We start from the raw sequence: 16,509 nt of genomic DNA on the forward strand, positions 1-16,509 counted from the left end.
AATCTGATCCGGGTTCAGTTTGTGGCAGTTTGGGAACATGCAAAGGAAATCGTTACTCTCATACTTGGGATGTTGTCTCCCTAGCTATGCAAACTTTGAGAGGTGAGAATGTATGCATGGTGATGGATAGTCTTTCAAAATTGTCTATGGAATATTTTAGGCATATGAATTTTTGACAGCTTCATGTTAGCATTCTGGTCAATTTTACTCCTTAGCTTCTTGCATAATGGAGACTTGAAGAATGACATCTGACTGTCTCCTCTGTTTGATTTAGTGCCAGATATGTGCAGATCAGCTCAGGTTTATTAGTACAGTCATACTAATACAAACAAAATACCTTGGACTTGTTTGATTACATGAGGTTTTTTCTTGCTGTGTTGACTCAGGCAGCAGAACGAGTACAAATTCAGGGTGGGTAGGACCTCTACAGGGCATTTAGTTTCAAATAAATGCTCAGAAGACAAAAACAACTTCAGTAACAATTATAAGACATTACTTGATTAGTCAATCAAGTCACATCCAAAAATAAATTTATAATTCACCCAGAGAGTATTAAAATTTTTTTAAACCGAAGTTGCTTAAAATAAATTATAGATAATGATGTCATCTGACCCCAGCTGGGCATTCTTGGGACTTTAAATGGATTGGAAAGTGTTCCTCACATTACTTGGCTTTTTATAGTTACAGCTGGATTCACATGAAATCATTATGAACTTATTAAGTATTAAGAGACCAGGAGAAGTCTGGCATCTTGAAATTTTGGGGTGACCTGAAGACTCTGAAAAGCTTACCTAAAATCACAGTGAAACTCCAAGTATGGAAACGAATTCTCTAGAGGAACATGTCTCTCCTCACCCCAAGAGAATCATATATGTTTATTTTTTACATGCCAAAGAATGTTTATGGTGAATTTAAATTATGTATTTCTCAAATGTTCTTGCCACCTTTACTACTCTTTACCCACAATTAAAAAATCTCTTTCGCTTTAGCACTACCAGCAACTGTAACAGAACTCAGAAGCTATGATCCTGGCTGACTGGAGGTGGAATTTAGCCTTGTGTGTGTTAGTGAAAACCAGATCCCTAATTATTTCTTTGAGTAAGTGTGTATCTCAGTCGGTGGAGAACAGTTTAGTCATCTTTCTTCCATAGTGGCTCTACAGGAAAGTGACATCATGAGCCATGGGTGGCCTTGAATTCACAACACGTCTGGGCCTGAAACAAGAAGAGCCTGATATTTTTGGTCATAAATCAAATGAGGAGTAAAGTCCCCAGCTTCCTGTTCATACACACTTGAAAATGTCATGACAAGCACTCCAGCTTTGAGAGGCCAAAAGGGGCCGGTGGGGGGTAGTGGAAGGGAGTCTGGAAGGGAGGTTCTGTTATCATGTGGAATTGCTCCTATTTCAAGAACTTGACTTTCCTTATGCAGTGGACGAAATGCATTTCTGTTGCTCTTAAGCATTTGATTGCTTCTGGTATATGTTTTAAAGGATTTATTTGTGAGAGTATCAGCCCAGATTTATCTTTGGTGTAGAGATGACTATTCCTCAAATTTGAGCACATCTCAGAATCACCTGTAGGGCTTATTAAAATCTGTATCCTGGTCTGGGGATGCAGCTCAGTGGTAGAGTGTGTGTTCAGTATGCATGAGGTCCTGGGTCTGCTTTTAAGAACACAAAAAAATAGATAAAAATAACTCTCTGGGCTCCACCTCAGAGCTGATGATTCAGTAGGTCTGAGAAAAGGTCTTAAAGCTTGTGCTTCTAGCAACTTCCCAGGTTAAGGTTATGGGTGAGCCTGGGGACTGTTGCATCTCCCTCCCTGCCTGATTCTAGCATGTGTTAATTAGGGGACAGCTTTTCCAATGACAGTAATTAGGATAAGTGATTTCTTTCTCTGTTTTTTTTTTTTTTTTAATTTTTAATAGACACAATTATATATATTTGTGGGATATGGTGTGACATTTTAATACATTTATATACTGTATAACAATTGGATCAGAGTAATGAGCATGTCCGTCATCTATCTTAAACATTTATCATTTCTTTGTTTTGGGAACATTCCAGATCGTCTGTACTAGCGATTTTGAAACATAAAACCAGTTGTTGACCAGTTACCCTACTGTGCAGTGACACATTAGAAGTTATTCCTCTTGTCTATCTGTACCCTTGCGCACACTGACCACCTCTCTCCACCCCTCCCACCCACCTCCCTCTGTGTGTGTGTGTGTGTATGTGTGTCTGTCTGTTTCTCTCTGTCTCTCTCTTTATCTTTTGGTACTGGTGATTAAACCCAGGGGTGCTTAACCATGGAGCAACATCCCCAGCCCTTTTATGTATTTTATTTACATACAGGGTCTCATTGAGTTGCTTAAGACCTCACTAGCTGGCTTCGAACTCACAATCCTCCTGCCTCAGCCTCCCTAGCCACTGAGATTATAGGTGTGTGCCACCATGCCCAGCTCCCCCAGTCTCTAGTAGTCACTATTCTCTACTTTGAGATCAATGGTTTTACCTTCCGTGTGAGAAGTTTCATTTTCTAAAAACACTCATTATTTGGCACTAAGAATACTGCCTTTGAGCATTAGTTAATATTTGCCTTTTAGTATTATTTAATATTTGTATGTATGCATTTGTATATTTAATCTTTCCCTTAGTTCAAGCTTGATCACAGAATTCTCATTGGTAGGAATTTGATCTTTGGATCTTATATGCTTTGAACTTTCTTCTGTGATATCGACATAGTTATTAATAACTAATTTCTCATGTATTTATAAAAATTGCTTCCCTTTTAGAAAGCACATTTCTTTCTGAATATCATTGAGTATCTCAGGCCACTATGGTTGGTTTCTAGTCCGTCGTCTTTCTTCTCTTACAAAGACATATTAAAACGTTTTCCTCCAGGAAAGCTGAAGAATGTCTTATATTCTCTTTACAGCATTTTCGTTTCCTTAGCATTTATAAGTTTACTTTTTGTCGTGCGTGTGCTCTTTTACTCATCCTTCATCTTGGTCTGCCAGCTATAGAGTATTGGCTACAATGGGTTCTTAATAAATGCTGATTGTTCTAAAGTTGCTATGGAGTCATTAAAACTTTTCCCAGGGCTTTGAAAAGGAAACTACCTGTGCCACCTGGTTTTCAATCAGGGTGGTTGTCTGTATGTTCCAAAACCAACACTTGCCTTATCTCAGGTCCTGAGGAATGGAGTCCAAATACATGTGGATCACAGGGGACCCCTGTCTCCCAGTTGTATAGAAATGCCACAGCCTCTGCCACTGGAAAGCACATTTGCAGAGTAAAACCTACAGTAGCTGAGATTCTGTTAGAAGCACTGTGCAAATAGAGCTCTGGCCTCTGGCAGGTGGAAAACAACAGGCAGAATTGGCTTTCTTGGGTTTCTGCTGATGTTTATGACTTGTGGGTGTTATTCATTGCAGTCAGTCAATCTGGAGCTATTACTTACCTGTGCACTCAGTAAGGTGAAGGGTGACTTCGTTGCCAGTGAAGAATTGCTAGCTCAGTTTCCTTGGAGGACATTACATCATAGGTCAAGGTATTTCAAATGTTCCAAAGTCATTTCCACCCCACACCCAATAAAGTAGTTTTCTCTAAACAGGTTTTCTTCAATTGTAATTGATGGAGCCAGGTCCTTGACAAGTAATCCTTTTAGGTTCCCTGCCACAAAAGAAAATCTCTTTTAAAATATATCAGGCATTGCTCTCTACTTCCTCTGCAGATTTCAAATGAAAAGGCATACTTCCCTTTCTACCATATTCAAGATGGCAGCACGTTAGAACAGCTCTTTCTAGCTGGGGATGTGGGTACCCTGAGGTGCATGTCATGCTGGGCCTAGTGGCTCAGGAGGGAGTGTTTTTCTCTTTATCCACTGAGAGTTTTGGCTGTGTTTATCCTGAACATTAAGATATTCCCAAAACATCTATTCCCAGCTATTACCCACAGCCAGTGTGTGCTGCAGAGATCATGTCTACCCAGAATGGACGTTAGGTGGTTATTTATTAGCTGCTGGACCTCGTGCATGCAAAGTATATTCTCTACCACTGAGCTGTGCCCCCAGCCCGATGTTTAAAATCACCAGATAATTCAACTCTTCTTCCCATAGACAACCTTGTGCATGTTATCCACATACTTTGTGTGCCCCTACTAGTCACCATTTTTATTCTTGTCAATGAAATCACTTGCATCCTTTAAATTGGGCATATTGAAAGGAAGTTTTGAGGTTTCCCAGAGGCACTTGCTTGGCATTTCAAATTACTTGATAATTGCTCCAAGACTTCTTTTTACTTGATGATGAATTTTGCAGGGAGATGCCAGAGTACCCCTTAAATATGATTCGTGGCTTGGTATACCACAATAAATCATGAATGATCTGTCTGAAATTCAGAGGGGTAATCATTTTAAACAGTTTCTTAACAGATTTCTGAGGAATCTGGCACGTTTCTAGAAATTACAGGTCAGTGGTCATGTAGTCTTCACTTTCTTCCTCTCCCCTTTCATTCCTCTGTCTCCTAGAGGCCTTCTCAGCTGCGTCTACTTTCATTTTCATGTTTTGCCGTTTGGTGTCGGGGCTACAAAGCAGGGCTCCCACCACTGAGCCACTCCCAGCCCCACCTGTGCACTCTGACTTCAGTGCTGTTGAACCAGGGCAATCAGATCATCTTAGAAATTGGTACTCGGTATTTTTACCATACTACTGTGATGATTATTTCCAAAAGAAAATAAGGAATTTATTTTTTGCATGTTAGTTTTCTTGCTCACAACTAAAACACATATTGTTTTTGTAATAGAGGGAAGGAAGCTATGTAAATTTAGAAAGAGATCAGGAGAGGGTCATACTTAAACCAAAGGAATGAATTGCCCATCATGGAATTTCCAGTATCTTTATTGGCTCACGGGGAGGTCATTTCCTAATAAGGCTAGCAACTTTGCTCTGTTTACCCCTAAGCCTGCCCTGGTTACAGGATGTAGCGGGTTCCATGGACTGAGACCTCTAGCAGGACCAGTGTTTCCTTGGGAAGGGTGTACTGCCTACTAGTAGGAACTGTAAAGAAGGAATTGGGACCAACACCTGCTCCCATACTGAAGTGAGCAACAGTCTCTGGGTGGATTTGAAGAGACTGGAGTCCAAGGTGAAGTCTGAGGAGGAACAGGAATCAAGTGTTCAGGGGTTGCATATCAACTTGCTCTGAACCCATAGCAGCCTTTTAACTTCTGTAGAGACATTCGCTCCTTTCTACACCTCCTGTGGGACTGGAGACGAGAGGCTGGTGGTTTGAGACTACAGACAAGGTTTGATTAGTTACCGTCTTGCCTTTCTTACGATCAGAGACCATGGAACACCAGGTACTGTGGGCCACTGGACTTCGTTAGCTGTGCTCACACCAACCTGGTGGGATAGATGTGTCTTCATTTTTAAAGATAGGAAACCAGGGCACAAAGGGCACAGGAAGCTTGTCCTAGCTACTCGGGGATGTAGATGGAATTTGACCCCTGCCCTTTTTGCCCCAGTGACTTATAGTTTTTTTAAAATCATTTTACTGTAGAGGTTGAAATTGTCTAGATGGATATGGGTGGTCATTCAAATTGTAGGTCTTCTCCCCACCCCGACTTCTTTGATTGTGACTAGCATGGCCTTCAGCTGGTTGCTGCCCTTGTTTTGAAGAGGGACTGACCCTTCATTGGCTATGTGGCTGTGGTGTATGGGTAGTAACCACTTGAAGCTGGTTTTTCATTAGCCAGTACCTTGACTGAGAATTGGGGAAGAGGGTGTCTTGCCTCCCAGTGGAGCCGAGAGACTTGGAAATTTGCTATTTGCAGTAGAGCTGCATCATAATCTTCTAATGAGGAATACAATGTTCAGTTGTCTCCCTTTGGCTTCAGTAAAGCTCTTGAAGCTAATCACAGTGCCTGTGTATGTGGTCATTGACCATAAATGTCTACTCACAGTCCTTTTAGGGGTACAACTTCCACCTGTACATTTCCTTGAATTCTTCTCTCCAGCTTTGCATAGAAACTATGACCTTCCAGCTGCCTGACATCCTTACCTCCTGTGATACACAAGCATTGTGGCTAGCTAGGGTGATTCTGGTATTTGTGTTACTTACTTGGCATTTAGATAATTCGTAGGTTTTATTTTTAAGCCAAATATTGATTATCTATATAACTTTCTGTAAAGTCTCATGATGAAAATTTGACCGTCTAAAATAAAGGTACAGATCTGAATTTCATAGTAGCTTACCTACTGCTTAATACTTCAAAGAGAATTAGCTCACTTTAGTCTTGTAGTTTTGTTTTTGTATATTTTTTTATTTCAGTCATTTTTGGTATTATAGTAAAGATTTTTTTTTTTTTTTACTTGATGCCATTATTGGAATTTATTTTCTTTTCAAGAATCATTTGGCTCTGTCTCCATATCTAAATAAAGCAGGGGCCTCATGAGCTTTCTCTATAAGTTGAGGAGGCAATTGAGACTGGTAAAGTGTTGATTTTGAGTCAAACAGGCCTGGCTTTGCATCCTCATTCTGCTTCTTAAATCCTTGGAGATGGTATATAAGTTATTTAAGCAAACCAAGACTTAGCAAGATTGTCTGTAAAGGGAATAATATGCCTGCCCCCCCTCCCCTGGATCGGGTGAAGTTTCAACATGCTGCATGTAATAAACCCAATCCCTGTTCCCCTGCGTGCTTACCTGTTGGGATTTTCCTTTCCCTGAGAGCCTAATTTGATCTTCTAGTTTAACTTGACCCCAAATTCCTGGTTCATCAGCTGCATAATCGCAGTAGCTCAGGGACATTGCCTCAGAAGTCTGAGAGAAGCCCTACCTGGTGATGTTTCTAGCAGTGATTGGAGGGGCTCAGTGTGACCTCCTCTCCTGGTCTCTCTGGGAGTCCCTGAGAAAGGACCCTTAGGTACCACCTGGCCAGGGCCCAGGGATCCCCCTGGGATCCAGCCAAGTCTGTGAATTATTTTGAGCAAGATGGGTGACTGTCCTGTCCCAACAGGCAACCCATCCATCAGCTGGGTAAATAACCCCAGAATCTCTCTAACCTGAGCAGTTTGGTGCTGCTCTCATCTGTGCGTGTCTCCATTTGTATCTTCAGCCCTCACTTTAGATGCTTTTCTTTCCCATATAAGAAAACAGTGCAGGTAGAAACACTCTAATCAGTGACCCCGAGGACTGTAGTCCTCAGATCTTTAAAGCTCCGTAATTTTCATGAAAGGAAGCTATAGTTCCTTTTCTGTTTAGCTTCAAGTTCAACCTTCTTACCTGATTCCATTACAATTCACCTGGAAGGAAGAAAAATGGGATTCAAGGAGTAGTAGCTGAGGGGGAGATGGGTCAGAGAGACAATTCTAAGACAGTTGTCTTCTGGCAAAACCAAAAACGCTCGCCCTGGGAATGAACTTTTTGAGACGTCAGTTGATGAGGCAGCCATGTCCTTCTGTGCTTGAGGAAAGCCACCTGGGAGCTGGGAGCTCAGCATCCCACAGGTGGAGGACTCGTCTGCAGCCATGCCCTTCTGCACAAGCCACAGGGATTTCTTTTTTCTTTTTTTTAAAATTTATCTTTTAATTTTTTACAGACTGCATTTTGATTCATTGTACACAAATGGGGTACGTCATTTCATTTCTATGGTTGTGCACGATGTAGATTCACACCATTTGTGCAACCATACACGTACATAGGGTAATGATGTCTCACCAGGGATTTCTTGCATGCTGCTCCTCCTCCACCTGACCACATACCTCCTGGAAAAGATTGTTTTTTTAACTCAAGGGTTAACAAATAATTATTTTCATGAGCTGGATGGCTGGGTTGGCCAGCTCCCTTCCGCCTGAGAGTTGATGGGGACCAAAGAATGCTTTTGCCCCAGTACAGCACTGAGTATTTGCAGATGAGCTGTTGATTCACACTGGGGGTCCCTGCCACTGGATGAGTGAGGATCCAGGAGAGTTTGGGGGAGTTAACTGCATTGTCTTCATCTCTTCCATCCCCACCAAACAGATTTTCATCTGGTCCTTCTAATCCATGAGTGCTGGGGCCCATGGCCGCCTGTCTTTGTAAATAAAGTTTTATTGAAGTACAGCCACACGCAGGCCTTTGTGCTCTGTCTGTGGCTGCTGTTGCCCTACCACGAAGACATAGTGGAGTAGTTGTGAGAGAGACCCCAGGGCCAGCAAAGCCTGAAGTGCTTCCTGTTTGGCCCTTTACAAAAGACATCTGTTCTCCTCTAATCTGAAACCCACACTAGTCTATCTGGAAAAGCCCTTGTATCCTAAAACTCGGTTTCGGGAGTAGCCGTGAACCACCACCTGTTGCTCAGTGGGTGCTGCAGGTGAATTTTTCCCCCTTGGAGCTGGGGATTGAACTCAGGTGCTTTCCCACTCAGCTACACCCCCAGCCCTTTCTATTTTTTTATTTTAATACAAGATCTCACGAAGGTGCCAACGCTGGCCTCAGACTTGCAGCCCTTCTGCCTCAACCTGCTGAGTGGCTGGGGTACAGGTGTGTGCCCCTGCACCTGGCTATACGGGATTTTTTTTAAAAATGGAACTTTCACACATCTTTTCTTGGCATCGAAAGCACCAAGGTTTTTCTTAATGGGTTTTGAATGCTTTCAGGTATATGATCATAATTTCAAAAGACCTTTAGTTTTGCAGTGATGAAAAAGTTTACTTGGATTTTTTCTTATCTATTACTTAAGATAAAATTTTTATTTTGGGATAGTTTAAAATTATGAAGATAGTACAAATTTCCATGGATCCTTTACCTGTTTTCTCCTCCTGTAAATACCTTGGAGAATCATTGTACTTTTTATTTAAAAAAAAAAAAAATGATGGTATAGTACTGATAGTGACACTACAGACTTCATATAGATTTCACCAGTTTTTCCACTGCTCTTTTTCTGTTCCAGAATTCAAACCAGGAAACCACATTGAATTTAATAACCTTTTTTCTTTCCTTTTACAAGTATGAGATCCACTTTATATCTTTGTAAATTTTCCTTTTTGACCTAAGTTAGTGGCTCTCTTTTGGTAAGAAAATGGCTCGTTAGTGGTGATCTAGCCCTAGAACCAGAGGTGGGTCTGACTCACAAAGACAGCCAGCAATGAGGGCTTCGTTTACCAGCTGCTTATGGTACTCCGTCATGGTCATGTGCTTTACACCTGTTAGCTCACTTAAATCTCACAGTGGCCCAGGCGATGGATAATGACTGTTTGATCTGAGGAGAGTTTAAGTTACTTGGCCAAGTTCCAGTTGCAGATGACCCAGCAAGGGCTCATTGCACCCACTGTGTAGCAGCCTCTGGGGGGCGCTCATTCTCTTCCTTTTCACCACAGTCTCTAACTAGGAAGTAGCATCCTTTCTTTTATTTTCCAAATAAACAGATAGATAAATAAAATAGATATATAGATAATTAATAACGACAGTACCAGCTTTGGAACCTAGGTCTGTCCATAGAGTGACAAAGTGTCCTGTGCTGGTCATTCACGTGATTGCTGTCCCTCTGCAAGCCTTCCTTGCCATTAGTCCCTGGCCCTGCCTCCCAAGTGTCTGCACACACATCCCTTACTGATCTTCTCATGTTCTGTTCCAGCCACTCAGGTCTTGAGTGCTGTTTGTCACAACAGAGTTTACCATTGAGATGACCTGGATCAAATCAATCTCACGATTCTGAGGTTCTTTCATCTCATGTCATGGAATGGTGGAGTCACTGGTAAATCGGTGTGTTGTGTCATGCATGGTGCCAGAGACTGTACAGTGGTGGCCCACACCAGCCTGAGCGTGGGGAGGTGGGGAAGATATCTGCAGAGGTGACATCAGCCCATGGCGGACACTGCCTCCTCCAGAAAGCCAAGTGACGGGGGATGCTCTCTCCTTGTGTCTGTGAGGGCCCCGGCCCAGATTTTCCCGTGGCACTCCTCACACTGTGTTATGGTTATTAACTGGTCTTTCCCTGCTTACTTGGCTGGATATTCCTGGAGAGCAGCTAGTGTCATAGTCCTTGGGTGTCCCCAGCCCAAACCATGAGTGCATGTCAGAATTTTCCCAGTGGTCAGCAAGGGCCTCCTTGTCCAGCCCTGCGAATTATTTTGATGGCCACAGGCATTTGCTTCTCTGCATTCCCCACCCCGCCCCAATGTGCTCATTTGGAACCAAACACTATGTTTCTGTGGAATCTTCCCTCTCTGGTGCTTAAGGAATAACTATGGCATTTATTTGAACAGAGATTTCCCTATAATATACAGATTACAATATTTCCTTCTGTCTTTATTAACATTTTCAAACACTTTTGCCCAGGACAGCTGTTCTAGACTTATGCTGTACTGTTGTTTCCCAGACTGCCATGAAAGATCATTTCACTAATGTGTGAGCTCCTGCTCAGAGACCTTGCAAATGAGGTACAAAAATTTTTTGATTCCAGTGCAAACTTCTGCTTTGATTCTGATATCATATAGTTCTAGTCTGATATCTTGGTATTTGGAAGATTTAGTTATTTCAGATAAGCCGTTGTTTCTCCATACCGTTTTCCTGGCTCTGTCCCTTGAAATTTTAAATTGCACTCGGTGCTCCAAGAACCTGGGATGGGGTGCATGTGTCACTGGCACTGCCCACGGCCTGACCCGTCTGTGCTGTGCAGGGAACGTGTGTTAGACACAGGAGTTCTCTGGAGACTGGTGCAGCTGGTGGCTGAGTTTGAACAGTTAAGGCCCTCGCCCCCTCCCGCCTTTCTGAGATGTTTGTGCTCTTCTGATGCCAGAAAGTTCTTAATACGCATGGAGCATAGAGTCTACTATTGGAGAAGATTGGATCACAGTTTGAATCAGAAGCGGCCTGGACTGCTGATTTGTTACATCTTATACAAAAACTCTGTGAAGTGCACACGTAGACAGCCAGTGCTGTAACGTCACGTTTGTTTTTCCCCACCACCGTGAACCCTGTAGGGTCTTCCCCTGAAATGTGACTGCACCTTCCCAAGCAGGAGTGTTGATGCTTTTTAGAGCTGCATTCCCTCTTCCTTAGGCAAATGCATCTTCTGTCCCCTGCCTGTCATTCTCCCCAGGTCTTCCACCGCCCCGGCCTTCCCGCTCTTGGAAACTCCCTTTGCCTTCTGAAGAACCCTGTGCAGATGTCACTGTCCGTGTTTTCAGGAATGTGTTTCTAAGTTAGCACTTTGAAACCTTCATGTTTTCCTAGTGAAATGCTCCTTTTCCTGTTGAGAAGGAAATGATCCCCTTAAAGGCAGGCAGCAATATGGGCATTGAAATGGAGGAGCCCCGCTGCAGGAGAAGACTCTTTCAGTATAAATTGAGAGGATGGCAAACATATTTCAGTAGTTCTCTTTAATCCATTTCTGTTTTGGTAACTGTGGTTTCTGAGCTTTTTAGGAAGAGTTGACTTCTTTCTCCATTTTCATAAACCACAACTTGGCTTTGGAGAAACTTGTGGCACTTAGGTATTCTTTGTAATCGGTCAGTAGCTCATCATTAAATACAATTGGTGGTTTGTGCCCACGCCAGTCTTACCAATTAAAAATCCTTAAAGGGGCAGTGGGAAGAAGGAAATACATAGAATTTTTAAAACCTTTACATTTGAGAAGTGGTAGAGGTGGATACTATTTCACTGTGTCTGTACTGAGATATTTATTCTCATTTTTGATTTTTAACACAAAGACTTTGTCAGCTGGGTTCTCTCCTGAATCAGAGAATACTAAAACATGATTGATTTTTTTTTTTCAGTTCTCTCAAGAATGATACTATCAAGAACAGTGAAGACTGAAGTGTTACTCTGCTTGCATGCTACCAAGTCAGCCCGCCAGGGTTTTATGGATGCTGGCAGAAGATATGAGGTTCCCAGCCAGAGCCAAGGGCTCTCCTAATCAGAGCAGTAACAGTAGTCAAAGCACCAGCATTTCTTGCATCAGTTCCCAGTTCCCCTTCCCCACAGGGGGTTGCAGCCTGATCCATAACGCATGCCTATGGAATATTCTAGGTCAGGAACCCAGTGCTTGGAAAACCCAAATCTTTGCTGAGGACTGTAGCATCCTCTTTTCACACAATCTCTGTCTTCCAGGCTGTTTGCCCTATAGATACCCTGAAAATATAGTGTGGACCAATGATCGTCAGTACTTCCTGCTCAGTGCATGTGAGAGACATAAGAGACCCCCGGAGAACTGTCTTGCCTGGCAGTGGGTAGACCCATTGTAGGTGGATGGGAGAATGGCTAATGCATTACAGACGTGGATGCTAGAGGGCTCTGTTCTCTCCAGGAGTCCAGGTTGGAAACAACTGCCAGAACTTCGCAATGGGCTGCTGTCCCCAAAAGCCTGGTATTCCTTCAAATTGTGATCAAAGAAGGGAAAGAGAATATAAGAAACCTCTTTTAAGGCTAATATTTTTCTGTACTGCTTTTTGAGAAAATAGATATGATGTTTTAAAGTATTCACTATTAAAATGTTTTGATCCCTTATTACAAAAAATATTACCCCAGAGTAGGAGGAGATAGCTGTGTAACAAAGCTCATATCTACACGTTTCTGCTTTCAGGAAAGTTGGACAGTTTGCCTTTGTGGGACACCTGTGCACCATGCTACCCCCACCTCTGCTGTCGGAGGCACGGACTCATGCCTCCTTTCTTACTTCCTTCCTACTCTTGCTGTTTTGTCTGTCAAGCAGTGATTGTTTCCCAACCTCGTCTGGCTGCGTGGTTTGCTCTTTCACAGGGACTTCCTCTTCCCCAGGAGGCTTCAGCCTCACCCATAGAGACCTTCAGCAGACTTGTGTCCTGCCACCTCTTATAAACACTGGAGCTCACACAATGTGTGCCCACGTGGGATTCTGAATTCCAGAGACACATCTAGCTGAGGCTTTCGAGATAACTAGGGGAAAACTCACAAGGGCAGATTTAGGCCTAAGTGACAAGTCTGAAAGCTTACCTTGATGAACTGGTCATTTCAGCATGGCATAGCACATATCACAGAAGATAAAGTAAAACAGGTGCATTTTGAGAACTGCTGATTCCGAGTTCCTGATTTGGGGCAAGATGGAGAAAACCAAGTTAAGGGGCACATCTTTATCCTCTGCAACTCTTTCTATAATTCTTTACAAAGATTAAGGGGAATTTTTTCCCCCTAAAAACAAAAAGGAAAAAAATTACCAGGGATTTTCTTTTTCAAGTAAGATAGAATTAAGTAGATGATAGCTATACAATTTACGATCTTTATTTGGGAAGAGCTCTTAAATATAGTCACATTGTTTATCTTCACCCTTTAGCTGTCCTCCCTCCAAGCAGATGAATGGCCATCATTTGGTCACTTGACTATTTATGACGAGGCAGGGCTGCTGGGGGTGTGGTATAACATCTCATCTTTCACCACCACCACCTCCAAACACCTCAAATAATTGCTGGGAGATTAAATGGTGATTGTTTGGCTAACTGTGGCCTTAAATTCCCTGTCAGAGCATCACTCATCCCTCCCTGTCCTTTCCCTTCCTGATTAGTAAGACAACATTAAAGGTTCATTTTCTGCTGAAGAATGGAGTGACTTTTGTAGCTGGTGATTCATATCATTTGAAGATTTATGGGTTTCTTGGCAAGGGATAAAATGGGTTTTACGACTCCCAAATGAATGGCCAGATAGTGGAATTGTAAATAAGTTCTTCAAAGAATAACATTTTTTGAATGCCCTTCCTTTTATTCGTACCCCACCCCCCACCCCCACCACAGGGTTAGGAAACCCGTGTGTTAAATATCTACCAAGTCAGTAGTGCAGTGCTTCAGGCACCTGATTTGCAGACCCCAGTTTTGGCTTTAGGACTTCTCACATGGTTGCAGAGATGTTGGGTGAAGGCTGCTTGTGCCTGGTACTCCACTTCTGAGGGCACCAAAGAGTCGTAGACCTGATTTTGACACAAAGGCAGGAGAAACATGGGGTGCGTTGGGATGGGTTGTTCTCTGATGGCATGGAGACAGAGGGATGTTCTGGAGAAGAGGTGGAAGTATGGGAAGGTGCAGCCTGGGAGCTATGGTGCAGTAAAAATGGATAGAATGTGGTATAGTTCTGTTAGAGAAGAAGTAGTCAAAACTGCTCCGGAAGGGGAAGGGCGAGGAATCTGCTTCCAGACACAGGTTCGAGCTGAAGAGGCCAAGTCTGTGGGAAAGAGCATCTACGCGTGGTGCGTGGTGAACACTGTGTTGAAGGTGACTGAAGGAGGGGCCGGGTGCGGCTCGGTGGTGGGTGCTTTCCTACCACGTGCAAAGCCTTGAGTGCAATTCCCGGCACTACCAAAAAGAGAAAAAGTGATAAATAACAAATAGAAATAGGCAGCTATGCTTTTAAAAGCCTCTTCATATCCCATACTCCCAAGGTTCCAGGTCTAAAATACTTGACAAATAATTCTGATCAATAATGTGTTCGCTATTTAGATTCCCTCCAGGAGTCTGCTCACTGACTCTAGCTTTTTGTAATTTGGAAATATTAAGGAATGCTCAAGTCTCCACAGATCTGTTCATTGATTCCTCCCATCCACTCTAGTCTTTTGCCCTTGCTAGGGGAATCCTGGTTGCTAGTGGTGATGTTTTTCTTCTGAGTTGCTTCCCTCAGGAAGAGCTCAGATGAAGCAACTTTCAACATTATAATGCTTGGGCAACTGTAGGCCATGGACTTGACTCTAGATTCTGGTGACTTGACTTACAAGCAGAAGAAACAATCCATAGTTTATGAAACATTTAACTTGGGATCTGGTGACTTTATGAGGGTATGAATGTGATCCTTATTCAGTGGAAACCATGCTTTGAATTTTGGTCTTCTCTTGGGCTAGTGTTTGGTCCTCTCTCTCACCATGCTGGAGAGTGGCAGTACACCATAGATCCCAGTTAGCTTTGAGATCCTGAGAGGAGATCAGCCCTCTATGGTGTGCAGCGTGGCTCAGCTGTGCTGTTTGGTAGGTTAGGCTCATTGAATGCATTTTTGGCTTATAATGTTTTAATTTATGATGAATTTCTCAGAATGTAGCCCCACTGGAAGAGAAGGAGCATCTGTACCTATAAGTTCAAATCACTGAAGCAATTTGACTTTGGTTTTCTAAGTAGTGAACTAATATGGTGCTGGGTTAGGCAAGATTGGATTCACCACAGACCTGGAGAAGCACAATAACCATATCTCTAGTGTGGAGTTGTGGCTGGTTTTGGGGTGGTTGGTATCTGTCGTTTGAACTGTAGTCTTGGAAGAGTGCAGAGTGGACTCTGTCCCCACTGGTCTGGAGCTGGCACCCTGGCTGTTGAGGACAGCATTTTTTGTTCTGTGTCTTCTGTCCTATTAATCCTGTCCTTTAAACTTCCATCCCTAGTCCAAGCCAGACCCGGCCATCTATGGTCCAGTGGCTTAACCCACAGTCTCCAACCACACCAAGCTCCAACCTGGCTGTCACACCTCCTTCACCCAGACGGTCACCCTTCCCCATCTCTCCTGCTGCCACCATAATGGACAAGCCACCAGAAAGGTATGTGGAATATGATGTGAAATAAGATGGCAGCACACAGATGGGCTTTGATGGGCCTGTGTGCTCTGATTATAAAATGGCTCGACATGTCCCCCCAGCATCCTGAACTGTAAGGACAGCACTTACAACTTTGTATCAGAGCTGTACCTCAGTCCAATACCAAGTATAGTCTTCCCTTGGTATCTTCAGGGAATCCTCTGCACATACCAAATTGAACCAATGACTCAAGTCCCTTGTGTGAATGGTGTCGTCTTTGCGTATAAACCACATGTAGTCTCCTGTATATTTGTCATTTCTGGGTAGCTTATACTATCTAATACAATAAAAATGTTATGTAAATAGTTGTACCATATTGATAAGGTTGTGTGTACATATGCAGTACAGGTGCAGTTTTTTTTTTCTTGCTTTTTAAATCTGATCCATGATTGGTTGAAGCTGCAGTTGGGAACCCTTGGATATGCAGGGCCAATGTTCTTCAGAGGAATTTGTCTTCTATGCAACTGCTTGAACCTACTGGCTTTTTGGTGTTGGTTGTGCATTTATGAAATCACATAATTTGGAAGAACTTCTTGTACATGAATATAAAATATATTATTTATTTTAAAAGAAGACAAACTGGACACTGGCAACATTAATTTACGTGCCTCTTGATGACCAGATTTTTAGAGGACAGAAGAGCAGCCTTTAGCAGGCCTGCCTGCCTGGGGATCATGGGGTGGTTCTTAGATTCAGTTGCTTCCCCTGCTCCAGCGAGGTGGGGCGTTTTCTTCTGCATGAGTTTGGAACTGGCTGTATGGTTTCCATCCTTTCCCATGAGGGCACAGAAGATATCTTGACAAGGGGTGAGAAGCTGGCCTGGAGTGCCTTTCTGGAGGAAGGGGGTCAAAATAAAGGTGACCCAAGTTGGAAGGACAAGCCTCTTCCAGTGTCTGCAATACACATACATTGGGTCAATGGCTCACTGTGACTCCCGTGTGTGTGTGTGTG

At 43.0% G+C, this 16,509-nt stretch overlaps 1 protein-coding gene across 4 annotated transcripts in view; it reads left to right on the forward strand.

The window, feature by feature from the left end:
- The window catches only part of ARHGAP10 (Rho GTPase activating protein 10), a 296,650-nt gene that overhangs the window by 267,248 nt on the left and 12,893 nt on the right, over positions 1 to 16,509 (forward strand). For all 4 annotated transcript variants that reach the window (XM_079154583.1, XM_079154582.1, XM_079154581.1 and 1 more), the window contains one exon: positions 15,370 to 15,522. In XM_079154583.1, the coding sequence (XP_079010709.1) occupies positions 15,370 to 15,522 (153 nt within the window). The remainder of the gene's footprint in view (positions 1 to 15,369; positions 15,523 to 16,509) is intronic.

Source organism: Sciurus vulgaris, assembly GCF_902686455.1.
Source record: "Sciurus vulgaris genome assembly, chromosome: 9".
In the NCBI taxonomy this organism is placed as follows: Eukaryota; Metazoa; Chordata; class Mammalia; order Rodentia; family Sciuridae; genus Sciurus; species Sciurus vulgaris.